This window comes from Leucopleurus acutus (assembly GCF_964270905.1).
Source record: "Leucopleurus acutus genome assembly, chromosome: 19".
NCBI classification, from domain to species: domain Eukaryota; kingdom Metazoa; phylum Chordata; class Mammalia; order Artiodactyla; family Delphinidae; genus Leucopleurus; species Leucopleurus acutus.
Window position 1 is genome coordinate 20,876,357 of NC_139161.1, and position 27,046 is coordinate 20,903,402.

The 27,046-nt window shown below is 55.6% G+C and overlaps 2 protein-coding genes across 2 annotated transcripts; one reads left to right on the top strand and one right to left on the bottom strand.

The window, feature by feature from the left end:
• Positions 1-2,176: 2,176 nt before the first annotated feature.
• MIEN1 (migration and invasion enhancer 1) lies at positions 2,177-4,239 on the top strand. Its single transcript, XM_082861015.1, has 4 exons — positions 2,177-2,525; positions 2,629-2,726; positions 3,090-3,166; positions 3,254-4,239. The coding sequence occupies exons 1-4, from the start codon at positions 2,437-2,439 to the stop codon at positions 3,335-3,337; spliced, it is 348 nt and encodes a 115-aa protein (XP_082717141.1). The 5' UTR covers positions 2,177-2,436; the 3' UTR covers positions 3,338-4,239.
• Positions 4,240-4,366: 127 nt separating this feature from the next.
• Positions 4,367-26,759, bottom strand: ERBB2 (erb-b2 receptor tyrosine kinase 2). The gene is made up of 27 exons (XM_082860957.1): positions 26,468-26,759; positions 20,277-20,428; positions 19,149-19,362; positions 18,254-18,388; positions 17,900-17,968; positions 17,600-17,715; positions 17,333-17,474; positions 16,347-16,466; positions 15,955-16,081; positions 13,847-13,920; positions 13,667-13,757; positions 13,228-13,427; positions 12,744-12,876; positions 12,567-12,657; positions 11,734-11,894; positions 10,213-10,260; positions 8,733-8,871; positions 8,528-8,650; positions 8,142-8,240; positions 7,674-7,859; positions 7,384-7,539; positions 7,192-7,267; positions 6,746-6,892; positions 6,274-6,371; positions 5,888-6,076; positions 5,351-5,603; positions 4,367-5,209 (listed from the first exon to the last, which is right to left on the bottom strand). Exons 1-27 carry the CDS (start codon positions 26,538-26,540, stop codon positions 4,854-4,856), a joined length of 3,768 nt encoding a protein of 1,255 aa, XP_082717083.1. The 5' UTR covers positions 26,541-26,759; the 3' UTR covers positions 4,367-4,853.
• Positions 26,760-27,046: the final 287 nt, after the last annotated feature.

Genomic DNA, 27,046 nt, shown 5'->3' on the forward strand with positions numbered 1-27,046 from the left:
TTAGGGGCACCGACGACCCCTGAGCAGTTGAAAATCTGAGTATAACTTTACAGCCAACCCTCCCTATGCAGTTTCCATCTACAGATTCAATCAACCTTGGATCATGTAGTACTGTATTACGTACTTTTAAAAATCCACATATAGGGCTTCCCTGGTGGCACAGTGGTTGAGAGTCCGCCTGCCGATGCAGGGGACACGGGTTCGTGCCCCAGTCCGGGAAGATCCCACATGCCGTGGCTGGGCCCGTGAGCCATGGTCGCCGAGCCTGCGCGTCCGGAGCCTGTGCTCCGCAACGGGAGAGGCCACGACAGTGAGAGGCCCGCGTACCGCAAAAAAAAAAAAAAAAAGATTCGAATAAGTGTTTTTCCAAATAAGATATATGAGTGGCTAATAAGCACATGAAAAGGTGCTCAAGATCATTAGTTATTAGAGCGATGCAAATTAAAACCATCTCACTCCCATCAGGATGGCTATAATGAAAGAGACAGACAACAAGTCTTGACAAGGATATGAGGAAACATTGTCATATATTGCTGGTAGGAATGTAAAATGGTGCAGCCACTTTGAAAAACAGTTTGACCATTGCTTAAGATAAACATAAACTTTCCATACAACCTAGCAAGTCTACTCGTAGGAATCTACCCAAGTAAAGACACACGCACATACAAAGACACTTACATGAACATTCATAGCAGCATTACTCAAGACAGCCCCAAACTGGAAACTCAGAATGTCCATCAACTGGTATTGAACAGATAAATAAAACAGTACATCCATACATTGGGATATTACTCAGCACTGAAAGGAACAGACTACTGGTACATGCTACCGCATGGATAAACCTCAAAAACTTTAAACGGAGTGGAAGAAGTCAGAAGCAAAAGACTGCATATCAGTTCATGTATAAGAATATCCAGTAGAGGCAAGTTTATAGACAGAAATCAGATCAGTGGTGGCTTAGGGCTGGAGCCGGGCGCTGGATTGACTGCAAGTACATAGGTGGGACTTTTTCATGTTGGTGGAAATGTGCAGTGATGGCTGCACAACTCTATAAGTCATCGAATTGTTTAAAAATGAATGTGAGAGGGCTTCCCTGGTGGCGCAGTGGTTGAGAGTCTGCCTGCTAATGCAGGGGACACGGGTTCGAGCCCTGGTCTGGGAAGATCCCACATGCCGTGGAGCAACTGGGCCCATGAGCCACAACTACTGAGCCTGCGCGTCTGGAGCCTGTGCTCCGCAACGACGGAGGCCGCAACAGTGAGAGGCCCGCGCACTGCGATGAAGAGTGGCCCCCGCTTGCCACAACTAGAGAAAGCCCTCGCACAGAAACGAAGACCCAACACAGCCAAAAATAAAAAAATAAATTAATTAAAAGAAGGCTCAACATTTAAAAAAAAAAAAAAATGAATGTGAGGATATTATGGTGAGACTCCAAGGAGAGTAGAGGCAGGGAGACAGCCTCCATTTCTAGAGTTACAAGACGGGAATAAAGAAGCCAGCTCTGTAGCGGGGCTAGGATGAGACGGGGAGGTGCAGGAACTGGATGCATGCGATGGCAGCATAGAACCTGCGAAATCAAAGCATCAAAGCCTAAGGTTCCAGAAGGCGGAAGGCTGGCGGCGACTGCCCAGACTGTGCCTGCAGTTTAGAGCTTAGGAGAAGTACCTGAGTGTGTAACTGTAGAGTGGTTTAAAATACCATCAGTGGGACTTCCCTGGTGCTGCAGTGGTTAAAAATCCGCCCGCCAATGCAGGGGACACAGGTTCGAGCCCTGGTCTGGGAAGATCCCACCTGCCGAGAAGCAGCTAAGCCCGTGCGCCACAACTACTGAGCCTGCGCTCTAGAGTCCTTGGGCCACAACTACTAAGCCCACGTGCCACAACTACTGAAGCCCACACGCCTACAGCCTGTGCTCCGCAGCAAGAGAAGCCACTGCAATGAGAAGCCCACTTACTGCAACAAAGAGTAGCCCCCGCTCGCTGCAACTAGAGAAAGCCAGCGGGCAGCAACGAAGACCCAACGCAGCCAAAATAATTAATTAAAAATAAAATAAAATAAAATGCCATCAACTAGTGAGAAATGGCAACTGCTCCGTACCATCAGCCCACCCCAGGCCCTGGGTCCGCTTGCCCCACTTTCTCTTCCTTTCGTAAACTGGAAAGCGCTTTGCAGTCTAAGACACGTCATTAGATTAAATAAGACCGTGAAGTCCAGCGGACACTAGGTGCGGGGCAAGTCGGGCGCTGAGAACGCAGGCCAGGAAAGTTGGTCTGGTCCCGTCCTCGCAGCCCAGCTCTCCAGCTGGTGACAGTGTCAAAACAAAGCAGCAGCAGCCGCCTGAAGGGGGCGCCCGGATGTAACGCGCGGCCCCGCCCCGTCACGTGCCTGCGGCGTCGCGTCACACCCGGAAGCAGCTGCTGTGGGGAGCCGGCAGTAATGAGCGGGGAGACAGGGCCGGCGTCCGCAGCGCCCCCTCCCGGGGAGGTCGAACCGGGCAGTGGGGTCCGCATCGTGGTTGAGTACTGGTGAGGGGCTCCGGCCAGTGGGGGAATCCGGGCCGGAGGAGGGTGGGTCCACCGGAGGTACCGTCCCCGAAACCCAAGCGGACCTCAGGTATCTTCTCCCTAGTGAACCCTGCGGCTTCGAGGCGACCTACCTGGAGCTGGCGAGTGCCGTGAAGGAGCAGTATCCTGGCATCGAGATCGAGTCGCGCCTGGGGGGCACAGGTGAGGCCGCAGAGCACCTGCTGAGTCAGTGTTCTAATTCCCAGCTCTACCACTTTCTAGCTCTGGCACTGGCTGTTTTATATAGTGTCCAGCAGTGTCTGGCACATAGTAAAATGTCCATGCAACTTGAGTGAGAGGGGGTTACAGATGACGCCTGTTGGGAAAAATGGGCGAGACTGAAGTGTAGGGTTGGAGGGGAGGGAACCCTCTATTGAGTTAGGAAGCCGAGTTCAAAGGAAGCGGATGGGGCCCGTGAAGGACATGAAGGAGGAGCCTGTGTTAAGTCTAAGGAGTGTGGAGGGCCTCCCCTGACTTTTGCCTGTTCTCAGCATACAGTTCATTCATCCGTTTATTTAATACCAGGGGCCTTTGAGATCGAAATCAATGGACAGCTGGTGTTCTCCAAGCTGGAGAATGGAGGCTTTCCTTATGAGAAAGATGTGAGTACTTGCCATGCTGGGAAGACCCCTGGTTCACCCTGACCCTACAGTGAACGCATCATCCCATTCCACATCTCTGCCTTCTAGCTCATTGAGGCCATCCGAAGAGCCAGTAACGGAGAACCCCTAGAAAAGATCACCAATAGCCGCCCTCCCTGCGTCATCCTGTGACTACACGTGATTCTGGGTTCCTGTTCTCTTCTGGGATCCAAGCCTTGGTCACCCCTTTGGTTCTGCTGAGGGCTCCCTACTGCCTCTTTCACCTCACTTAGCTCCCCGTAGCTAAGAGACCCTGGTCTCCACTTTGCCCCTTTGGGTACCAGGAGGGTTCTGCGGTCTTAGGGGTGAAAGAGAAAACCCTCTCCATGGACATTTCTACAGCCACCTTATACCCCTTTCCCAGGATCCGTGCCCACAAAAACCTGCTCCCCTCTCCAGCTTAGCCATACCTGTCAGATGCTACCATAGTTCTAATTTATCTTCCACTAACCCCAGGCAATGTCAGCTATTGGCAATAAAGTGGCACTGCAAACACCAGTGCCCACTAGTGTGTGTTTTTCTGTCCAGTTTGGGACTGTGGGAAGGGAGGAGAGGGAGACAGAGGCCAGCCCACCCTTTATACCACCAACGTGATCGTGCTGTCTGGGTGGGTTTTTTCTGGATAGCTACTTCTAATTCAACGATTTCCTTGCCAAGGCAAGGAAAATGAGTCACACAGTAGGCACTGCCTCTTCTTTCCTCCATCCTTCCCCGACTACCCCTACCTACAGGGAGGAAATTACCCCATTCTGGTGGGTGGCCTTAGGAGTTTCTTTTTTTCTAAGCAAGAATGATCTGGTCATCAAAGGGCTCTCAGGTCAGAATCCCAACCAGTTTTCCCCCAACCCAGGAGCCAGGAAACTGGCAGTAGGCTCCTCATTCAAGCTTTCCGAAGATTCCTAGCCAGTCCCTCCAGGCAAGATGAACTGAATGTAGGTTAAGAGGTGAGCAGTAAAGGGATGGCTCAGAGCCACCCCAGACATAGGCTTGTGTCCAGCTGTTTTCCAAAATATATTTGCAAATGGAGAAAGTGGGTATGGAGAAGGGACATTCCTCCCGCAACCCCAGGGACTGCCCCCCCACCCCGCTTCCACAATATCCACCGAGTCCTTATTTCATCTTAAAAAAAATAATAAAATAAAACAACCAAAAAAACATAAGTAAAAACAAAACCAGAAAAGCACTCTGTACAGGGACCGGATCTGGGCGCTGCTGCCGTCCCCTGCTGTCCCCTTCTTCTTAGGGGCAGAGCTAGGTCTCAGGGAGTCTCTGCTCTGGTTCCTAGACACCCTCTTGGGGCCTCTTCCCTTCCTAGGCTCAGCTTCCCTGTCCTTCAGTGTCAGGTTCTGGAAGAAGTCAGGCTGGGCTGCTCCGTAAGGAGACTGGCTGTGGCGTCCAGTGGACCCTAGTGGCTGGGCCAGGGCTCCAGCATCAGTCAGGACTCCCCGGTGCTGCCCCCTCTTCCAGCCAGGCTGGGCGGCTCTCAGCCACCTACGAGTTGGAAGAGGAAGGTAGATTGCTGGCATGGCAGGCCGCCCTGGATGTGATCCAAGGGCCCTCTCCCTGCCTCGTCCGACGCGGGCCATAAGTCAGGCCTTCCACACTCCCTGAGGGGCCAGCAGGGCCTCAGCAGCCCGGGCCTTTTGGCTCATACTGGCATGTCCAGACCCAGGTACTCAGGGTTCTCTGCTGTAGGGGTCCCTTCAAAGGTGCTGGGTGGAGAGCCCCGCTCTGATGGGTCCTGGTCCCAGTAATAGAGGTTGTCAAAGGCTGGGCTGAAGGCCGGAGAAGAGTGGGACTGAGGGGCAGCCCTGCCCCGGGGTGCCAAGTACTCGGGGTTCTCCACGGCAGCCCCAAAGGCAAAAATGTCTTTGACAACCCCATTCTTCCCAGGGGAGAGAGTCTTGGGCCTTTCCAGAGTGGAACCGGCAGGTCGAGGAGGAGGCCGAGGACCCTCTAGGGGTGAGGGGGGCTGTGGCCGAACCTCTGGCTGGTTCACGTATTCTGAAAGGACAAGAGAAGGAGGCTTGTTAGGGGGAGGAGCCCGTGTGTTCTGGCTGCTGCCCCTGCCTCCATAGTGGGCCCTGGGCTGAGCACCCCCAGTCCCCACCTCCCAACCTCTCAGCTCGGGCCTGGACTCCATACCGGGCTGGGGGCTGTAGGTCAGGGGGGCAACGTAGCCATCGGTCTCGGGAGGAAGCGGTACTGTGGGGTCCTCGCTGTACCGCTGTAGAGGGCTGGAGTCATGTTGGGGGAGGTTCTGCAGCCCCTTGGCTGCCCCCATTCCCAAGTCGCCGTCAAACACATCAGAGCCAGCCCCTTCGGAAGGTGCCAGTGGAGACCTGGGGGGCTCCTCCTCCGAGGGCTCCAGACCCAGCGTCAGCTCACCACCGCCACTCTGAGGACGAGCGAGAAGGTCATGACGGGGGTCATTCATGATGGAGACTCCACGGGAGGTGACAGGGTCACAAGAGATAAAAGGAAGTTGCCTTCGGGGTTTGACACAGTCACTGTGGCAAGAGTGGGGTCACAGTTGGAAAGCAGTAGGAATCCTTCTTGGGGATATTGGGGTCTCCTCCATGAGAGGTGATGGTTGGGGGACACTGGAGAAAGGGACTCTAGTCCACTGGGGTCGGGGGAAGTAACCAGCCACACCCACCACACTGTGACAGGGGCACTGACCCTGGTGGATGTGCTGCGGTGCCTGCGGTGGGCTGTGGCCCCAGAGCCCGGGGCAGGGTCTGGGCAGAAGAAGCCTTGCTGGGGTACCAGGTACTCCTCAGCATCCACCAGGTCCCCCATGTCGTCATCCTCCAGCAGTGAGCGGTAGAAGGTGCTGTCCAAGGGGCTGGTAGGGCCCAAGTCTTCATTCTGGGGAGGCGGAAGACAGAGCGTGGCAGCCTCTCCCCGCCCAGCCTCCCGAGGGAGGCTCAGGGAGTACCAGAGGTCTGACGAGTCAGGCAAGGGCTGGGCTTGGAAGCCTGGGACCCAGGAATCATCTCCCTTTCCTCCCTCTAAGGGAGAGTGATCTTAGCCATAGGCAGGGACGGCGTGGAAAGGCCCGGTACCTGGATGACCACAAAGCGCTGGGGGTCCCTGGCCATGCGGGAGAATTCGGCCACCAACTCCCGGAACCTTGGCCGACATTCAGAGTCGATCATCCAACCTGGGGGTGGGCAGGAGTCCAGCATCTCAGTTCTGGCTGCAGCCTGTGTGCAGAGCCCCTCACCCCCACCCCCGGCCTAGACAACCCCAGTTACTAGAGTCCAAAGCCCTCAGGTGGTAGAGAAGAGGTACCAGACTCGGATCCTGAGAGAGAACCTTTGAGAATCTCTACTAGTTTCCCCTTTTTATTTTGCATTAAGTTTCTTTCTAGCTGGTCCTTGATAGCTCCTCTGGACCGGTACTGTAAAGGGAAGTGAGACCCTTTTGAGGCTGCATTAAACACATCCTGCTCTTGGCCCCCTCCCATGCCCCTTTAGGCCCCTCCACCCAGGCCCTCCCACTCCTCCAAGCAGCCGACCCAGCTCAACCACGCACATTTGACCATGATCATGTAGACATCGATGGTGCAGATGGGGGGCTGGGGCAGCCGCTCCCCCTTCTCCAGGAGGTCAGGGATCTCCCGGGCTGGGATCCCATCGTAAGGTTTGGCCCCAAAAGTCATCAGCTCCCACACAGTCACACCTGGGGCAGAGATGGGGTCAAGAGGTGGGGGGACCAGAGGGAGCGTTAGTGTACTGAGCCCCAGAGGCTCTATCCAAGAGCCTGGCACCATGGGGGAAGGAGGGGAGGGATGCAGGGTCAAGGGCAGGAGATACCCAGTCTTTCCGCAGTCCCTGGCAGACTGAGGCACTGGCAGCCCCCTCCTTCCTTCATGATAAAGTGTCCATTAATTCGCTCCATCCCAGCTCTCATCCTTCCACCCACATCTCCCCCAGGGCCACGGCTCTGTGTCCACCCTTCCAACCCACCCCATCACACACCATAGCTCCACACATCACTCTGGTGGGTGAACCGCCGGCGGAGAATGGACTCCAACGCCATCCACTTGATGGGCACCTGGGAGAGCAGAGAAGGAAGTGCTCCAACGAGGTGTGGTGGGGAGGTGGCCGTTCTGAGTTCTCCCAGGGGCCAGACCCCACCCTCCCTCGCTTCACTCTGCTCCCTCCTCTGACCTTGCCCCCATCCGCATGGTACTCTGTCTCATCAATGTCCAGCAGCCGAGCCAGCCCGAAGTCTGTAATCTTGACATGGTTGGGACTCTTGACCAGCACATTCCGGGCAGCCAGGTCCCTGTGCACGAGCCGCACATCCTCCAAGTAGCTCATCCCCTGGGGTCAGAGGCATCTGTGTGGACCTCGCTCTGCCAGAGCTCTCCCAGGAAACCTCCTCATCCTAGCTCTGAGTGGAGACAGAGGCGTGCTCCCAAGGGCACCCGCAGAGCCCCGGCCCCCAAAGTGCATACCTTGGCAATCTGCACACACCAGTTCAGCAGGTCCTGGGAGCCCAAGCGCCCGCGGTGCTCCCGGACGTGGTCTAGGAGGCAGCCATAGGGCATAAGCTGTGTCACCAGCTGCACCGTGGATGTCAGGCAGATGCCCAGAAGGCGGGACACGTATGGGGACCCTACACCAGCCATCACATATGCTTCCTGGGAGCAAGGGTACACACTGAGAGGGTATGGGAAACCACTAGCCCCCAAACCACCACACACCCCTCCCGAGGGCTGAGCCGTGACTGGGGACCCTCACTCAATCCAACCCCATTCGTCACAAACCAGAACCATGGCCCACAGATTCAGGAGGTTAAGAGTAGAGATCTGGGGGATCACAAAGGGTCTCCTAAAACCCCAGTGAAAACAGAACCCACAGCCCACACCTGCAGCCAGGGGGTCCCCACTGTACTCCCAGCTGGAGAGGGTGGAAGGGCTTACGTCCAAGATTTCTTTGTTGGCTTTGGGGGATGTGTTTTCCCTCAACACTTTGATGGCCACTGGGATTTTCACATTTTCCCCATCGGGGATCCAGATGCCCTGGGCAGAGAGAGGAGGATGTGAGCAGGAAGAGGGTGGGCCAGATCCAACCTGCAGTCGTCCAAGGGGTCACTACTTGTGCTCCCAATCCTCCCCCACCCTTGGGCCAACCCCATTATTGAGCAACAACCGCGCCATTTCAGCCCACTCCCTATCCCCTTATACATAACTGCCCCACCCAACAGAACCGCCCCCAGCCCCTGGCTGTCTTCCAGACAGAACCCTCGTCCCCGCCCTGACCGCATCCTCTGGGACCGCCCACCCAGGACTTTGGCCCCACCCCTGACCTTGTAGACGGTACCAAAAGCTCCGGATCCAAGCACCTTCACCTTCCTCAGCTCTGTCTCTTTCAGGATCCGCATCTGAGCCTGATTTGGCATCGCTCCGCTCGGGGTCAGGGGCTCCACCAGCTGGGGTGAAGGGGTGGTGCGTCAGTGCCGCGGGCCGGGCTGCAGACCACAGGCCACGCGACAGGCCCTCGGGCCGCCTCACCTCTGTCTCCTGCAGCAGCCGCCGCATCGTGTACTTCCGGATCTTCTGCCGCCGCCGCTTGACGAGGATGCCGAAGACCAGCCCCACGACGACGACCAGCAGGATGCCCACCACAGCGGCAATGATGGACGTCACGGGGCTGGGGGCAGGAGCCAGGGTCAGGGATTGGGGACCAGTCTGGGGCAGGAGGGATGAAGGGGTCCCATGGAGGGGCCTGAAGGTCACTGGCGTTTGGAAAGGGAAGTTGGAAGGGTGACGTGCAGGCTCCCGTCCTGTTTCACCTACTCAGAAACCTCCCTCGGCTCCTTACTGCCTCCAGGATGAAGTCCAGACTCCTTGCTGGGCATTCAAAACCCTCTCCACCCACACCTCCAAATTGTCTATGCTCTTGCCCAGGGCTCTAGCCCAGGATTCTCAAACTTCCTGACAAAAAATCACCAGGGAGCTTGTCAATATGCAAGAGTCTGGAGCCCTACCCTCCAGAGATTCTGATTGTGGTATGAGGTGGGGAACGTGCGCCCAGTGATTCTGATATTCTAGCCACATTTTCCACCCATAGGTCATGATTTCCACACCTCCCAGCCTTTGTTAATTCTACCTGGACCATCATTTCTGCATGAGGTCATCTTTCAAGACTCAGCTCATCCTGGGATAGAAGGATCTCCTGGGTGCTGACCCTACATCATTGTCATCCTTGCCCCCTTCCCTTGCTTAGCCAAGGGCTGGCACATCACAGACCTCTAATGAACGCTTGTGTCATGGACAAGTGCTTACCTAGGACATACTCCAATCTGTTTTTCTCCCCAAAGCCCTTCCCCAAGCACCCCACTGCCTAGAAATCAAGTCCAGTGATGGCAGTGATGGACATCACAGGGCTTGTGGCCTCATGGTGAGGGAGAGCCTATGCCCTCCAAGATCCTGCCCTAACCTGATTCAGACTTACTCCCTCCTCTGAGCTTACTCAGTGGCCCACCACAGCAGAACCTTCAGCAAACACGTCCTAGATTGTCCTGACCCCTCTCACCATGCTGCCTGGTTGCTTTCCTCCTAATGCAAGTGACATACCTGCCCCTCTTTCAAGACCTGGCTCCCATGCCACCTCCTCCTTGAAGCCTCCCACTGACCCCGGTAAGAATTCATGGTCCCATCCTCAGTGCTGTAGTTGCGTTCTCTTCTCAACGTGCCTTGAGTCCCAGGGAGTTGCAGGCTGCCTGTGTCCCTTAGGAGACCCCTACCTACTCGAGGGTGGGGAGGTGCTGGGTGTCTTCGCCATCTTTTCCTGTTCCCTGCCCCCCAAGCATCCCGAGCAGGTCCTCCGTCCACTGGTTGAAGCTAATTGAAAGGAGGGTCCTTAGTGGAAGAGTGGGCTGGGGAGGGACATGTGTCATGTCAGGAGACCCCCTCCCTACAGCAGTGACCACTCAGGGGCCGGAGGGGGACTGAGGGGCAACATGGGATGTGTCCTGGGGACCAGGCTGACCTGGCTCTCTGCTCAGCGGGGCAGCCCTTGTCATCCAGGTCCACACAGCTGCAGAAGAGAGAGAGTCCTGTCAACAAGGCTGGGAACCACCTCTTGCACTCACTCAGCCTCACAATATCCCCAGAGGTGGGTGTAGCTGAGTTATGATCCCTAACTGACAAAGGCAGAAACTGGGCTCAGGGTCACCAGGGCTCTTTCTACCACCCCACAGGGGAGGCCTTCTCCAATCTGCAAACCTGCATCCCCTGCACCTCCCTGTCTTGGGTAGGAAGTGGGGGCCACCCAGAGGAGCATCAAGTCCAAAAGCTTGGCTATCCCCTCTGTAGAGGATGCCAGGGTAGTAGCTGGGCACAACCTGCATCGAGGACAGTCTGACAATACTGTGACCCAGCAGTTCCACCTCTCAGGATAGACCCTAAAAATGCCAACACCTGTACACTAGGGGGCATGTACAAAATGCTCACTTGTACGTGGAGCTCAAGTGCAATAAACTGCACGCCCCCCCAAAAAAAGGAGACAAGTTCGATGAATATCCCTCGAACAGGGACATGGTTAAATAATACTACATCCGTACAGCAGATTGAGTAGTTAAAAAAAAAAAAAAGGAGGTAGGTTCATGTGCGCTCACAAGAAAGAACCTCCAAGATACATAAAGTGCCGGGACGGAGGGGAAGCAAAGTGCAGAACTATATGTAGAGTACTATCCTGTTTACATTAAAAAATGCACACACACAGAAACCAAAACTGATTATATGTGAGTCAGATGAAATTGCTGTTTCTTGATCATTTTTGACTTCCCAAAACAGCAATCTTCCACCTAACATAAATGTAAAATGCATTTATGTAAATGTGTAGAGCACACCAGAGTGAGCTGGTGGTTCTCCCCAGGGAGGGGAGGGTGGGGGACTGGGTGGGTGGGGGAGTGGACGAAAGGGCACTTCTGCTTTACAGTGTTTATACTTTGATACTGCTGAAAATGTGTATCACAAGAATGTATGCATGTACTCCATGTGTAATTAACAACAACTAAGTGAAAAACATAAAAAGAACAGGGCAGATCACTGTGTTAGGACATGGAAAAACATTGCAAGCAAAATTGCAATGCTGAGTGACAAAAAGCAATTTCCAAACAATATGTATGGTCTATGATCCCATTTTGGTAAAAAGAAGTATATACTAGAATGTGCACAGATAAAAACTGGAGAATAATAATAATAATATATAAACATATACTTTATGTTATAATAATACGTATGTTACTGTGTGCATAGATTAAAAAAACTGGAGGAAAAATATTGCAAATTATTAACAGTGGGATAGAATTGCTAATACTATTCACTTTCATGCTTTAATTAAAAAATTTTTAACCACGTGTTACTTTTGTGATCAGAAAAAAAAGATATGAAAAATTAAGGGTCTCGGGGTAAGCAAAGGCAGAGTTGTCCCACTTTTAGAATAAGAGCCCCAGAGAGGGTCCTGGAACAAAGCCTTTCTTTCCGTGGAAAAGGCCCTCAGACTCACGAGTGGGTGCAGTTGATGGGGCATGGCTGGCACATGCCCTCCTCATCTGGGAACTTCCAGATGGGCATGAAGGAGAGGTCAGGCTTCACACCACTGGGGCAGCGAGCCACGCAGAAGGGAGGATCCTTGTAGTGGGTGCAAGCCACACACTGGTCAGCCTCCTGGGAGGGGAGGAAGGGTTTGTGGGGGGCTGGCACCGACACCCCCAGGGCAGCAGGATCAGGCCCTTGGGTCCCCTCTGTGCTTCCCTCAGTCACTCAGCAGCACTGTCCACCTTGCTCCTGGGACAGCCCCATACCTGCTGTGTCTGATGCCCCTGTTCTGTACCCAGCTCCCCACCTTCAAAGCTTGATCCCCAGGCCTGGTGGGGTGGGGGGAGTGTATTACCTAAGGTATAACAGCAAGTAATAATAGTAACTAACTTGTGAAGCCTTTTTCCTGTGCTCGGTCACTGTGCCAAACCCTATTTTGAGTTAATTCTCACTGCATCCCAATGGGGTAGGTACTAGTATAACGTTCATTTTACGAATGAGCCAGTGCAAGTGGGGCCTGGATTTGAATCCAGGTCACCTGATGTCTAAGCCCCCAGGTCTAACCACCTTAGCACAGCCACGGCCAAGGGCACAGGCTTCCCTGGGCCCTTTGCATGGTCTGAAGGGCCTCAGCGTCCGCAACTCTTGCTGTCCCCAGCATCCCAGCCACCTTCCACCCTCCTACCACCCTCCTACTGTTCAGGTCTGGGCTTGGAGTCCTCCCCAGGGGTATTTCACTGGACTTGGCCAGGTCCCTGCCCTGCTTCCCTCCACCCAGCTCTGAGCGCACCAGCACCTCACCGAGCCAAAGCAGGTCACTGAGCCATTCTGGGGCTGACACTCGGGGTGGCACGGCAGACAGTACCTGTCCTTCACGTACTCCCGGGGGAGCCTGAGGAGAGGACGGCCGGTGAAGGGGTCTGGAAGGAGCCCCTGTGCACCCCCCAGCCCGGCCGCCCCCTCCTCTGCCCCGCATACCCCTGCAGTACTCGGCATTCTTCCACGCACTGCTGGCCCCGGAGGAACTGGCTGCAGTTGACGCACTGGGTGGGCCCTGGACCCCAGCAGTGCCCGTGGGCACACAGCGGGTAGCAGGCCAGGCCCTCGCCCACTGCAGTGAGGAGGAAGGGGTCAGAGGGGACTCTCAAGGGAGACTCCAGGGAGCTGGGGCAAGAGTCTGTGGGCATGGCTCTGAGCTGGAGAGGTGGGGATAGGTGCCACGCAAAGCAGGGAGAGAAAGAGTTCTGAGGTTCCAGGAACGGAGAGGAAAGGGAAGGGAGGGATGCCAAGGCAGTGTGGCAGGACCCTGCTAGAAGCCATGCCAAGAGGCCAGGCCAACCAGAGCTATATCAAGGATGGTGCACCAGGGATGGGCAGTGCACACGCACAAGTAAGTCCCAGACTGCGGCTGCCAGAGGCCCGTGGGCACGCCTGAGCAGCAGTGCTGGGCTCCCTGTCTTACCGCACTCGACCTCTGGCCGGTTGGCACTGTGGAGCAGGGCCTGGTGGGGGTTCCGGAAGAGCTGGTCCCAGGGCACCGTGTGTACAAAGCAGAGGCGGGCGTTGCGGTGGATGAGGGCCAGCCCACTGCCCAGTTCCCGCAGAGAGCGCAGCCCCAGCCAGCGGATGCCCAGCCCTTGCAGGGTCAGCGAGTAGGCACCACTGTGGGAGGGGGAGTGCTCAAATGCAGGGGGGCAACGCACCACTGACCCTCCCCCCTCAGCAAGGGCGGCCCTCGCCTTCCTCCTGTCCCCAGCACACTCTGCAAACTTCCATGGGAATGCTGCTGCTGGAGTGCCCAGGGAATAAGAACCCCCATTCCCCCTCTACACACTCAGAGCTTCTCCCGGGCCTCCCGGGGCAGCTCCTCCTCCGTCAGGCCTCCCTCCCCTGGTGCTCACTCATGCAGAACTCGTCCCCGGATTACTCGCAGATTCTGGAAGACGTGGAGGTCCGGCAGGCTGTCTGGCCACGCTGAGATGTACAGGTAACCTGCAGACACAGGGTGAGGCTAGGGGTGCGGGGACAGGACAAAGACCTCCCAGCCCCATCGAAGCAGGATTCAGAGAGACAGAGCTCACCTGTGATCTCCTCCAGAGACTCAAATACTCTGAGCTGCTCAGGCTGTAGGGGGGCAGTGTTGGAGGCTCGGTCCCTAGAAGGAGGATTAGGAGAGGGCCAAGAAGGGGGTGGGTAAGACCCCCCTCCACGAGCTGGCTCTGCCATCCTCCCCAACCTCCCCTCCACTTAAACCCATTGCCCATCGAGCCCGGCTGTTCCCATCCTGAACTTCAAAGCCCAGGCCCTGGCTTGGCAAATATCAAAACAATATTTATATCCTTTGATCTAGAAATTCTACTTCTAGGAATGTGGCCTAGAGAGACACTGGCCCCTGTTCCCAAAGGCATGTGCAAAGGAGAACTGTTTGTTAGAGGGAAAATAAAAAAACTAAGGAAATTAAAATTTTTTTAAATTTAAACTTAAAAAATTTTTAATTAAATTTTTAATTAATTTATTAATAATTTATTTTATTAATTAAATTAAAAATTTTTTAAATTAAATACCTAAACATCAGTAAATGGGAGCTATTAAATATAATCCTGATCTATCCAGACTACACACGAAAAACTAACATTCAGGAGCGTGTAGTATCTGCTGGGCACAGTTATAGGAGCTTTACAAATATTAACTCATTTAAACTCTATAACACCTTATGAGGGCGGGACTATTTTTGCCCCCATTTAACAGATGAGGAAACTGAGACTCAGCAAGAAGGTCACATGATTAGTAAGTGGTAGAAGCCAGGTCTCAAACCCAGGCAGCCTGGGCTCTTAGCTGCTACTCTTTGCTGCCACCTCTTCCACAGCTGTGGAAAGAACAAGGCAGCTGGACATGAACTAACTGTCATAACCAGCTCTCCAAAGCCAGGGGCAGACAATATTCACAACAGGCTCCCATTTTAAATCAACCTTTCCCCCCAAATTACTAACACTATGTTTCTCTGTGCGTGTGTATCCATATACGTATGAACGGTCTAGAAGAACACACACAAACTGTTAAGAGTGGTCTCCTCTAGAAAGGGGAGTAAACGTGGAGAAAGTGTTGAAGGGAATTTTCTCCTTTCTTAATACATATTTTTATTGAAGTATAATTCACATACAATAAATTGCAGATTTTTAGTGTGCAGTTTAATGAGTTTTGTCAAATGCATTCACTCACCTATCCACTACCCCAACTGGTATACAGAACATTTCCATCACCCCAGAAATTTCCTTTGTGTCCCTTTCCAGGCTCTCACCCTGGTGCAATCACTGTTCTGATTTCTCTCACCACACAGTGGTTTTGCCTATTCTAGAGCAAAGGGAATCATACAGTGTGGACTCTCTCTTGTCTGACTTATTTTGCTTAACATAATGTTTCTGAGACACATTCATGTTGTTTCACGTATCAGTAGGCCATTTCTTTTACTGCTGAGAATTTCACTGTACGGATATACCACCTTTTACGGTTGACCCTTGAACAACGCCTGGGTTACGGCACCAACCCCCCACAAAGTCGAAAATCCAAGTATAACTTTACAGTCAGCCCTCTGCATCCATGGTTCCGGATTCAAGCAACCCCGGACCGTGTAGTACTGCCGTACGGATTTATTGAAAAAAGTTCACATTTGAGTGGACCCACGCAGTTCAAACCCGTGATGTCCAAGGGTCAGCTTTATTGATTCCTTCAGCTATTGATATACATTTGCATTATTTCCAGTTCGGGGCCATTATGAATAAAGCTATGATGAACTCAAAGAGAATTTTACTTTATCTGGATGGTGTGACCTCCATACAAGTGCATGTTTGTAGATAACGTGTCATTTATGAGAAAAATCCCAGGAATTCCCTGGCAGTCCAGGGGTTAGGACTCCTTGCTTTCATCGTCAAGGGCCTGGGTTCAATGCCTGGTTGGTGAACTAAGATCTAGCAAGTCGCGCGGCGCGGCCAAAGACAAGCAAACAAAAAGAAAAACTCCCCCCTCCAAAGTCCCTGCTGGTCTTCCACCTGCTTCCTTTGCATCCCTGGCCTCCCACCTCTGTCTCCCGCCATCCCCGAGAAATGCTTCCACTTCTGGGGCCTCAGGATTTGGTGACTGCCCTGATGCTGCCTCAGGCCATGTGCCCACCCTTAACTCTGAGTATCCTTACCCCTCAAAGCTCTCCGGCACAAACGCCAGGCTCCCAAAGATCTTCTTGCAGCCAGCAAACTCCTGGATGTTGGCACTGGTGACCGCCCTCACCTCCCGCAGGTGTTCCATGCCCAGACCATAGCACACTGTGGGGAGGGGGACAGGGGGGCACCTCAGCCTCCACGTGGAGCACCAGGAATTCAACCTCCTGGGTCCTGTCCACAGTCTCCTCCTGGGGCCACATGCCCCCTCCTCACATTGGCAGAGACATGGGGGAGCTTGTGGGAGTACTCAGGGGAGGGCCAGGGGCAGAGTCAGTGGGAGAACAGGACTGGGTCCCAGGAGGGTCTGAGGGAGGGTGGCACAGCGGGCTAGGCCAGGCTGGGTGTGCAGGGGGCGGCCACTGGGTACCTCGGGCACAGGGCTTGCTGCATTTCTCACACCGCTGGGTTCCATCCTCAGCTGTCACCTCTTGGTTGTTCAGGGGACAAACCAGGGTGCAGGATCCCACGTCCGTGGACAGGTAGTTGTCTGAGGAGATCAAGATCATCTGTCCACGTGCCCTGGCCTTTTAGCACTGCCCCACCATGAGCTGTGTGACCATGCCCAGGTAGCGCAATAAGAATGATATCAACCGATACCGAAATGCCCTTACACCATATCTGAGCCCTGGACACTCGTCCACTCCTCACGACAACCCTGTGCGGTAGGCACCGTTAGATTCCCATTTTGCCAAAAGGGAAACCAAAGCACAGAGTTTTCTGTTTAAATTACTCAAGGTCCCTGTGCTAGTAAGTGGAGGAGCCAGGATGTGAACCCAAATGATCTAGCTCCACACTCCGTACTCTCACCCACCATGGGGAGGGTACGACCAGGACCCAAGAGCCCACTGCTGTCTCCTGTGACAGGAGGAAAGAGGTCCCCAGGTCTGAGGCCAGTCCCTAAATGCCCATCAGTAAATAGGGGAGCTAGTAAATAAAACTCTGATCTATCTAAAAATCAACATTTAGGGGTGCTTAGTATTGTCTGGGCACAGTTATAAGAGCTTTGCAAATATTAACTCATTCAAACTTTGTAACCACCTGGTGAGGATGGGACTATTTTGGCCCCCACTTAACAGATAAGGAAACCAAGACACAGCAAGAAGGTCACGTGACTGATAAGGGGCAGAGCCAGGTCTCAGACCCAGGCAGTCTGGCTTCTGTGCGTGGGCTCTTAGCTGCTATTCTGTGCTGCCACCTGCTCCACTGCTGTTGAAAGAACGAGGCAGCTCAGTACGAACTGCCGTGACCAGCTCTCCAAAGCCAGGGGCGGACAGTACTCACAACATGCTTGCATTTACATAAACCAAAGTCCCCAGCAAAACTACTAAAAGTACGTCTCTCCCCGGCACTCACAAGGACAGGTGGTCACGCAGCTGGCGCCGAAGGTATAACGGCCCTCGGGGTTGGGCATGGACTCGAAGGTGTCCGTGTTGTAGGTGACCAGAGCTGGGCAGTGCAGCTCACAGATGCCACTGTGGTTGAAGTGGAGGCAGGCCTGGGGGACAGGCAGCTGGTGGGCACTGGGCTGTTTTGCCCTGGTGTGCCAGAGGGTTAAGGGCAGCACCAGGCGGGACGCCCCTCCCCTTGCACCCCGAGGGCTGGGGTGCCGGGAGCACGTACCAGACAGTCAGAGTGCTTGGGGCCCGTGCAGCCGGCAGCACACTGCTCGTGGCAGCAGTCGGTGGGCTGCGGGCCCTTACAGCGGGCACAGCCGCTGGCACAGACGGTTCGCGTCACTGTTGGGCAAAGGGCAGGATGAGGGCTGGACGGCAGCCTAGGCACCGGGCCCCTTCACCAGCATCACCTTCTGGGGAGACTTCCTGCCTCGGGGAAGATGCCGAGGCCGGGCACCCACCCGCCATGTCACCTTTATTCCCACCCAGCCCCTGCCCCCAGATTCTGGGCCTCCCTGTAACTCACAGCTCTGACAGTCCTTGGAACTTTCTCCCCAGCAGTGGGGAGCTTTACAAGCTGGAGAACAGGGTGGGCCTGGGGAGAGACACAGAACGGCAGTGAGAGAGACAGAGACCAGGAGACAGAATGCACAGTGAGGGAGAGAGGCAGGCAGGAGGAGAGGACTCCAAAACCGGAGGCGCGATCTGGAAGCAGAGGGAGACAGGGCAGAGAACCGCAGAGATGAAGAGACACAGAGAAAGAGGAAACGGGCGGTGTTAGTGCAGCGGCAGCGGGGGGCGTGGAGTAAGCCAGGCGTCTGGGGTCGGTGGGCTGCGTGAGAAAGAGAGGCGGCTGCAGGCGGCGAGGGGCGTGGCTTACAGGCCCGTGAGCGGTTGGTGTCTATCAGCATGAGGGCCAGCTGGTTGTTCCTGTGGAAGATGTCCTTCCACACAATCGTGTCCTGGTGGCAGAGCTGGGGGTTCCGCTGGATCAAGACCCCTCCCTTCAGGATCTCTGTGGGGCGGGCAATAATCAGGTGCTTCTTCCCTCATCTGTCCTCTTCTGACCTCCCTCGGGGCCTGCCTGCCTTCTAAAAGGGGAATGGGGCTCTTAAACACGCCCCAGGTTCCTCGGGGAGCAGAGGAGACTCCTTCAGCATCTTTTAGCCCTACCAACACCACCCCACACGTGAACAAACGGAGATCCGGGGCGGAGTGAGTTGTCCGTGTCACTGTCTCCTCTCCTCCACCTCTACTCTGTGCACATTGCTTAGCAGTTAAAAGAGAGTGTGAAATCCAGCCTCACCACCACTAACTCGCTGTGTAACCTCAAGCAAGTCACTCATCCTCTGTAAACCTCAGTTTTCTCATCTGTAAAACGAGAATAACACTGGTGCTTCCCTTGCAAGATTAAAGCACGACTGAAATGGGGTTATGCAGGTAAAGCACCAGGCACTCAGAGTCTGGGACACCGTCAGCTCCAAGGCTGCCGCGTACAGTTACACAGGTTGTTCACTGTACGTGTGCATTCAGCCAGGAAGTGGGCAAAAACCCAGCCTGCATCCTACCAAGCTACGTGGGCTGGCACAAGCTGTGACTTCCTGGGAAGAAGGGAAATCTTTTTCGAATCCTCACAAGGGCGCCTCCCCTAGCTCCACTTGCATCCATCCGGAAGGGACCCCAGTTCTTATTCACACGAAGCATCCCCATGGCTGACAGGGGCCCCGGTCAGTTCTCAATAACCAGCAGGGAGTTTCAACGATAAGGATGAGCACCTGTGAGGCTTCGCAGCTGCAGCTCCTGCAGCCCTCCCGGAGCAGCGCGTGCAGCAGGGGGAGCACCTTCCAGAAGGCCTCCGTTGTCCAGCACGGCCAGGGCATAGTTGTCCTCAAACAGCTGGGTGCCTCGCACGATCCGCAGCCTCTGCAGGGGGACCTGACTCACTCGGTTCTGAGCGATGAGCACGTAGCCCTGCACCTCCTGGATCTCCTGGGAGGGGACAGGGTAGGGTAGGGCTAAGGCAGGTCCAGGCCCTGGACCACTACCACCGCCCCCCCCCGCACAAGGCCTCCTCCAGGTTACCCTGTGCTCGGGGAATTTGGGCAAGGCCCCCAGCCACGGACCAGTCCTGCTCCCTCAGGCATAAAATGGAGATCAAGGCCACTCCCCACATCCCCGAACCAGATTCTAGTACGATCAAGAAAGAAGATGGCGGGGGAACACTCTGTAAACTGTAAGCGAGCACCCCACCCTCTCTGCATCTCAGTTTCTTCATCTGTAAAGGAAAGGCCTGGACGAGGTGATGTTTGTGATCTGACAGACTAAGCATCGCACCTGAGGCCCCGCTCCAGGGCACCATGGACACAACGCAGAGGCTGGTTTCCATTCTCTCTCCTGCTCCTGACCCTTTCACATACATTTTCCATGTGATTTCAAAATGGGCCCCCCAGGGAGTTCAAGCATGTCTGTTGCTCCCAATATACAGATAGGGAAACTGAGATCCAGTGAAGCCAAGGGCCTAGATCACATTCACATGGCTTGTCAGTGGCAGAACTGGACCGGGAACCAGCCAGCCCTTGCATTACTCCGGGTAGGAGGGGGACAGTGGCTGGGGCAGTTGGACAATGGAAGGTGATCATGCTGGCGAGAGAGCAAAAAATTTAGCAGAGGAACGGGTGCATTCCACCCAGAGATGTCCACAGCCAGCCACGTTGTAGAGAAGGAGTCAACTGGTCTTGCAGTAGGATGGACGGGGGTTAGACAACAGAAAGGACTTCCCAGTTGAGGAGCCACAACAAAAGAGGAAATACAGGGTGGGGAACACTCTTCTACCACCCATCTGCAAGCAAGGGCTCAGCCCAGCAGGAAACAGGGCCTGGCTGGGTTTTGCCCATGGGCCTCACCTGCAGGAAGGAGAGGCTGGCATTAGCGGGCAGGTAGGTGAGCTCCAGGTTACCCTGCACCACCTGACAGCCCTGGTAGAGGTGGCGGAGCATGTCCAGGTGGGTCTCGGGACTGGCCAGCGGCCGCAGCTTCATGTCTGTGCCGGTGCACACTGGCAGGAGAGAGAAGATGGGTCAGAGGGCACTGCCCAGTGAGCTTTGCCAACCTGGCCACCTCTGCCAACCTACTCGCCAGAGTCATGCCACCGCAGACAGCGAGAAAGCACAACGGAAGGATCCCTCCTCCTGTGTCGCTTGTACCCACAGAACGTGCAACAGCAAAAGAAAGTTTGCAAATTTGGGAAGAGGAGGGACATCAGGGGAGAAGCTCCCCTGACTCGGCCCATCCTGAGCAACCAGAGGGTGTCTCGCTGTGCCAGCCTTAGGGACTTGCCTGTTTGATCCAGAGTGTTGGCTGGCAAAGAAAGCCTCCCTTTGTCCCAAAGGCACAACTCAGGGCCAACGGGTAAAAATCCCCCAAGAGAAGCGATGATGAATCATGAATCCTCTGGATACCCTTGACCCTCTCCCGAACAAACAACGCCACCCACGTGCCAACCTCCTGGCAAGGGGTACCCACCCCCACAATGCCACCCAGAAAGTGGGGAAGGAGGGTCAGCTGGAGTTATAGCTGGGGCATGGGGACCACCAGGGTCCTGGTCACTGCAGGAACTTCTGGAATTCCCCCAGGCAGAGAAAAGGAACATCAGATCCCAACTATGGGCATCCGGACCCGAGCTGCAGATGCTGAGCCAGAGTGCTGCCTACTCCAAAGGCTCCTACGCTGGTACCTCACCCTTGCCACCTCCTCAGCGCAAGACTCCAGAACCAGCTGGCAGAATCTACGCCACGAAACTCCTGCCACAAGGGCATTACGTCAGCCCTGTGTACCTGCCTGGTGCCAACCACCGGCCAAGGGGCGTCAAGATGAACTGCCGCCCAGTCCACCTGGACCCCAGCCCGGTGTCCCTGAGACCAGAAGTACTCACTAAGCCCAGGGATACTAGAAGGGGTACACTAGCCCGGGTAAGGGGGCGCTCTGGGCAACAGCTGGCACCATGCTTGCCAGCAGTGGGGGCGATTAAAGTGCCCAGTTAAACCCGTTTTTCTGCTCTGGTGAGAAGATGAATCACCTGGCACATCTTGCCCAGGAGGGTGTGCCAGGGGGAGGTGGGTGGGGTGCACCCCCAGATCCACAGGTGCCTCAGCTGCCCTGGATTCCTGTTGGTCCCCACTCCACCTCCCAGGGACTACATGCAGACTCAGGGGGACAGCACCGTGGCTGACTTTGGGGTCTGATCCCCTGCTCTCCCAGCAGCTTGGAGCCTAGGGTCAAATCCTGGGGGGTAATCAGAGATACCCCCTGCCTCCAGAAATCGGGGGAAAGGCTGGTGGGACAAGCCCCCAGGGTTCTGGCCTGGACCAATGGCCGCTAGCTGGCAGCCTCCCAGGAGCACCTAGAGTGGTCTCTGTTCCCACCCCTCTGGCCAGATAGGGAAGGAAGCAAAGAGGGAGGAATGGGAGGACCCAGAAATAGAACTCAAGGGTCCCTCCCCCCAGACTCCCAAGAGAAACAGGAGCCGGGGATGGCAGGCCAGGCCCAAAATAACGCCCGCTGCCTCAGCCCCCCCCAGCCTCGGCAGCTTCAGCTGCTTTGCAGGCACAGCTGTCTCCAGGCCCAGACCCCAAGGCCCTGGCCCAAGCCCGGGGCAGGGGCCCGTCTCCACGCCCTGTGCCCTCTGCCGCCTCGAAGGGACACCAGCTGCGGTAGCCAGGCAATAGGAAAACAACAAGGGAACGCTGGGCAGGCACTCCGGGTGGAGCCTCATCCTCCAGAGGCTGCGACTACAACCTCGGTCTTGCAAAGAAGGAAACTGAGGTTGCCAGGGGTTATTCTCCCCAGATCAGAAAGCCTGTGAGCAATAGAGGGAGGATTTGAACTCGAGTCTGCGCCGACTTCAAATCCCACATTCCTTCCACTAGACCTAACTGCACACACACCCCTCCCCACACCCTGTTCAAAGGTAAATACACACCAGCTCTGTTGATGCCACTGATTACATTATAGGCTTCGGGCAGGGCCGAGTGGCTGAGCTGGGTAGGAGGACCAGAAGGAGCAGCAGCCCCGCCCCACGAGTTTGTTTGTGTCCGTTTTTGAGTCTGATTCAGACTAAATGTTTGCAACAGGTGGTAACGTTGGGACCCTGAGACCTACTCCCAGGGAGCTGGAGGCTTGGGGGCTAATATCCTCCAACCTGACACCTCCTCTACCTCCACACTTCCCTCCCCCTCCCATCTCCTCACTCATCTCCCCCTCCCCAGTCCTCGCCATGGTCCCCATATCCACTCTGCCCCCCACTGATTTTCTGGGGCGGGGGTAGGAGGTCCTGTTCCACACAGGGGAGCGCTTTGTCTCCGGAGCACCTGTCCCTTGGGAGCCTCGCCCTCCAGATCTCTGGGGCAGTCAGTGTGACCGGAGCCGGACACAGTGGGCCCTGGATAAGTGTTTGCGGGATGAATGAATGAATGAATAAATAAATGAACTCCAATCAAGACTCTGCAAACCAAAAGGGACCAGTTGAGGTCACCATGTCCAGCCCTCTCTTCAGAGGCTGGTCACGGCCGCCATGTCCCTCTAGCTGGGTGTTAGTGGTCAGGTCCCAGCTCTGGGGGGCTCTCAAGCGGGTTCTTTCTTCCCCACCAGCCTTCAGCCCCAGCTGCCTCTCTCGCTCACCAGCATGAAAGCCAACACTTCCTTTGGTTTCCATGAACACTACCTGCATCCCCAGAGCTCACCTCCCCCAGACCCGTGGGGCCAGAGCCCATTCCAGTGACACCAGGACTCACCCACCACACACGCCTGGGGCCAGGGCTCAGGTCATTAGGCCACAACCCTAGCTGGGCCACTCACGGTGTGACCTTGATCAAGTCCCTGGATCTCGAGGGCAGAGGTCAAATCAGATTCACCTCTACGTCCAGCAGTGCCTGTGACTTAGCAGGCACTCAGTGAATATTTACTGACCTGACCTTGACTGTGAGTGGGGGATGATGACAACTCTTACTCTCTGCAGAGAAATTACATGAGAGTTAAATGAGGAAATGAATCAAGAAACAGTCTGTAAACGTGACAAGGCTTTGTAAACAGAGCTGGGGCAACACAACATCGGCTATAATAATTCTCCCACTCCTTAAGAGAGCACACACCCCTCACCCCGTCTCGGCTCTCTTCCCAGGGGTGGGGAGGAGAGGTGGCCTATTAAGAGATAGGGGTGTCACCCCAGAGGGGTTTCCCACAGGGCAGGGAGGGGGATCTCTTTCCAGGTCATCCCAGCACCCAGGGCCAGGCACTACCAGCCTGGCCCTACACCAGCTCCCCAGCCCCAGCCCGACACTGGTCCCTCCCTCACCCGTAGCCCTGTAGGTCCCACTGGCCTCTGGCCTGGTCCTACCCTCAGTCCCCTGCCATGCCAGGAGGGCCCAAGAGGAAGGCAGACATGGGCTGGTACAGGGAAGGAGAGGACTCCAAAGCCAAGAGGGAACCTGGTGGGGGGCGAGGAGCAGCTCACCCTCATTTTCTAAAGCCTAGATAAGGGAGGTCATTCACCTAAATAACAAAATAGCACCTCTACCGGAGTCTGGCCACCTGAGTGCCCCTGAGGCTTTGCTTAACCCATTCCTGTCGAAGGGAATAAGACTTTGGTCAACTCTTAATGCCTCCTCGTCAGAGTCTAAAAATGCCCTGGACATGATTGGGTCGCTGGGAAGCCTTGGCTAAGTCACTTCGTTTCTTTGAACTTCAGTTTCCTCATCTGTGCACCTACTTCACAGGATTGTTGCAGAGATGAAATGAAACTGTAATGGATGAGAACCAGGCAAATAGGAAGCACGCTGTACTTTTCTAAAAGTTAAGGCAAGAGAAGTTCATATAGCAGGAGTCCGGGTAATTCCAAGCCCAGAGAAAATGAACAGTGCTCTGTGTTTGACTTTGTAATACAATGCATTTTCTCTTTCGGCATTTGATCCTATCTTTCAATTATTTTTTTTCTTGAATATTAAAATGAGGTTACTTTCCCTGAGTATAGCAAAAAGAAGGATGCTGTTGGGAGAATCATTCAGGAATTAAACTATGAGCTCTGCAAGATGTGTTTGCTGCACTTTACAAAACCTTGACCTCTAAGAAAAGAAAATCCCAACCCTCTGGGCCTTCCCCATCTCCCTTTCCCCCACATGCCTGCGCCAGCCCTCAGCCCTGGCATATACCGGGCGTGCTAGAGGCAGCTGAGTGGGGCTCTGCTTTTAGCCATTCCCCTGCACAACACACCCAACACCTCTCTCTGCACCCAGCACTGCAGGCGGAGGGGTGAGGAAGACCTGAGAAGCTCCCTGTCAATGGCGGGAGAACCGACCCCTCAGATCCCAGCACTGCAACAACCCGGCCGCCCTCCCCCTGCTCGACTCCCAGGCCCAGGTGAGGAGGGCTGCGGCTCAGCCTGACAGCCCAGCCTCGCCTGCCTCACCTCACGCTTCTCAGAAGGTCAGGGGAGAAGACGCCTGCCTGGGAAACAGGGAGGGGAAGGGGAGGCTCCTGGGAAAGAGGAGTCTCCTTCCTCAGAGAGAAGGCTGCGCAGGGGGCACCTCCCGCTATTCACAGCAGCTCTTGAGGGAGTTCCTTGAGAGGGCAGAGTTCAGCAGGGAGACTGCCGTTTGGTCACACAAAGGCCAGACACACAAACACACAGACCACACAACTCAAGAACACCCTAGTATAGACATCCCTCAGATAACACAGCAGAGCTCTGACAGAGGGGGCCCTCGGGCAACACACAGACAGCCCGACACCCACCCCTTCTCCAGACTCCCTGATCCATGAAGACCACCCACTACTCCTAGAACATTCTCATTCTGTCTTCTCACAACCAGGCGATGTAGGGAGCAGCAGCGGCCCCCCAATGTTCAGGGCAGATGCATATAGTGATTTTGAAGCTGTGGTTGGGGGTTGCACTGCCTGGGGTCCCATCTGGGACCCACCAATTACTTGCTGCTTACTTCACCTCTTGAAGCCCGGGTCTTCAAGCCTGGAAAATGGGCACACTAGTTAGGACTTCTCTTACAGGGTTGTTCTGAGGATGAAAGCAGGGAACCCAGACAAAACACGCACAGCACCTGGTACACAGTGTATTTCCAGTACACGTTAGCTTTCACCGTTATCGCACCCAGACGGACAGATGGGGCAAGACACACACTGCACCCCACCCCAGCACCCTTCCCCATACACAGCCCAAAGGAAAAGGCAGAACAACCCGGCCCTCGGCATACCCGCATCTGGCCCCGTTCCTTACCCTCCCCCTCCCTCCAAGTGCCCAGGAATCCCTCAGAACCCTCCCACTTTATGCCCCGGACCAGGAAGCCCACCGCCACCCCTCCGTGACCCACGCTCTCCAAGCCACAAAGCACAGAGCCCTAAGTCGGCCCTAACGAGACTTGTTCAAAACAAACGTCTACCCCTTCCCCCACGCCAGTCTCCGGCGTGAGGCAACTCTGCAGCCGGACTGGCCACCCCCTGCTCCCCGGCTCTGGCTGGACAGGTAGCTTTCCTCACCTCCCCCCTCCACACCCCGATCGTGCCAGAAGCTGGAGTAACTCAACCCAGTCGGCCGAAAGGGGGCGGGGAGGGGGCCGGGCAGAAGGGACCCCCAGGAATCCAGCCCAGTCCAGTCTGGAGGCGGAGGCTGCCAACTGGAAAGGCTTTGAGAGAGGCGCTTGAGGGGGGCTCAGGAAAGGGGACACACACACACACACACACACACACACACACACACACACACACACCCCGCAATACACCCTTTGAGGGAAACTTTCTGAACAATTGCAGAGACCTCTTTTGACAAGTTCCGGAGCCGTCGCGGGGTCTGCAAAGCACAAGTCCCTCGAATGGGACGTCTAGAGCCGCTCCGGTGTAATCGCCCCCCTGCCCCACCTCCTCTGGTCCCTCCGAGCCCGAGGGCTGGCGGCTCTGAGCCCCCGGACTGTCCGAAACTTCGGATCGGGAAGCTCCGATGGCCCCTCTGTTCCCGTCTGACCAGGGATTTAGACGGGGGTCCCAGGCTGCACGGGCCCGTCGCCGCTCCCTGCCCTCCCCACCCCAGACCCACCTTGGGTGCCCGCGGCTCCGGGGGGCAGGAGGGCGAGGAGGAGCCCCCAGCGGCACCAGGCCGCCAGCTCCATGGTGCTCACTGCGGCTCCGTCCCCATGGCTCCGGCTAGACCAGGCGGCGAGGGCGCCGGGCGGGCGAGGGGAGGGGGCCGGGCGCTCGCGCCGGAAAGAGCACCCAGTGCAGGGGCGGCCGGCGGCCTCGGGGGGTCTTCTCGGCTCTGTGGGCACGATGGAGAGGAATCTCAGCTCCACAACTTCATTCCTGTACTTCCTCAAGGCAGCCCTCCTCCTCCACCCCCTCCTCCTCCCGTGATTGGGAGCCAGCGCGCTCGCAGCTCGTCCCCCCCCCACCCCCTCCAACCGCATTCCAGCAAGTCCCGGGGAGTGGCAACTCCCAGCTTCACTTTCTCCCTCTCTCCGCGCAGGCCTGGGTGGCGGTGCTGCCAGCGCGCGGACTCCAGGGTTGCCCGCAGCAGTTCTCACCCGTTTCCATGGAGAACCCCCCAAAGCAGAGGAGGGTGATGGCGCCCCTCCCCCGGGAGTCCGGGGCAAACGCTTTAGCCTGCCATTCTTAACTT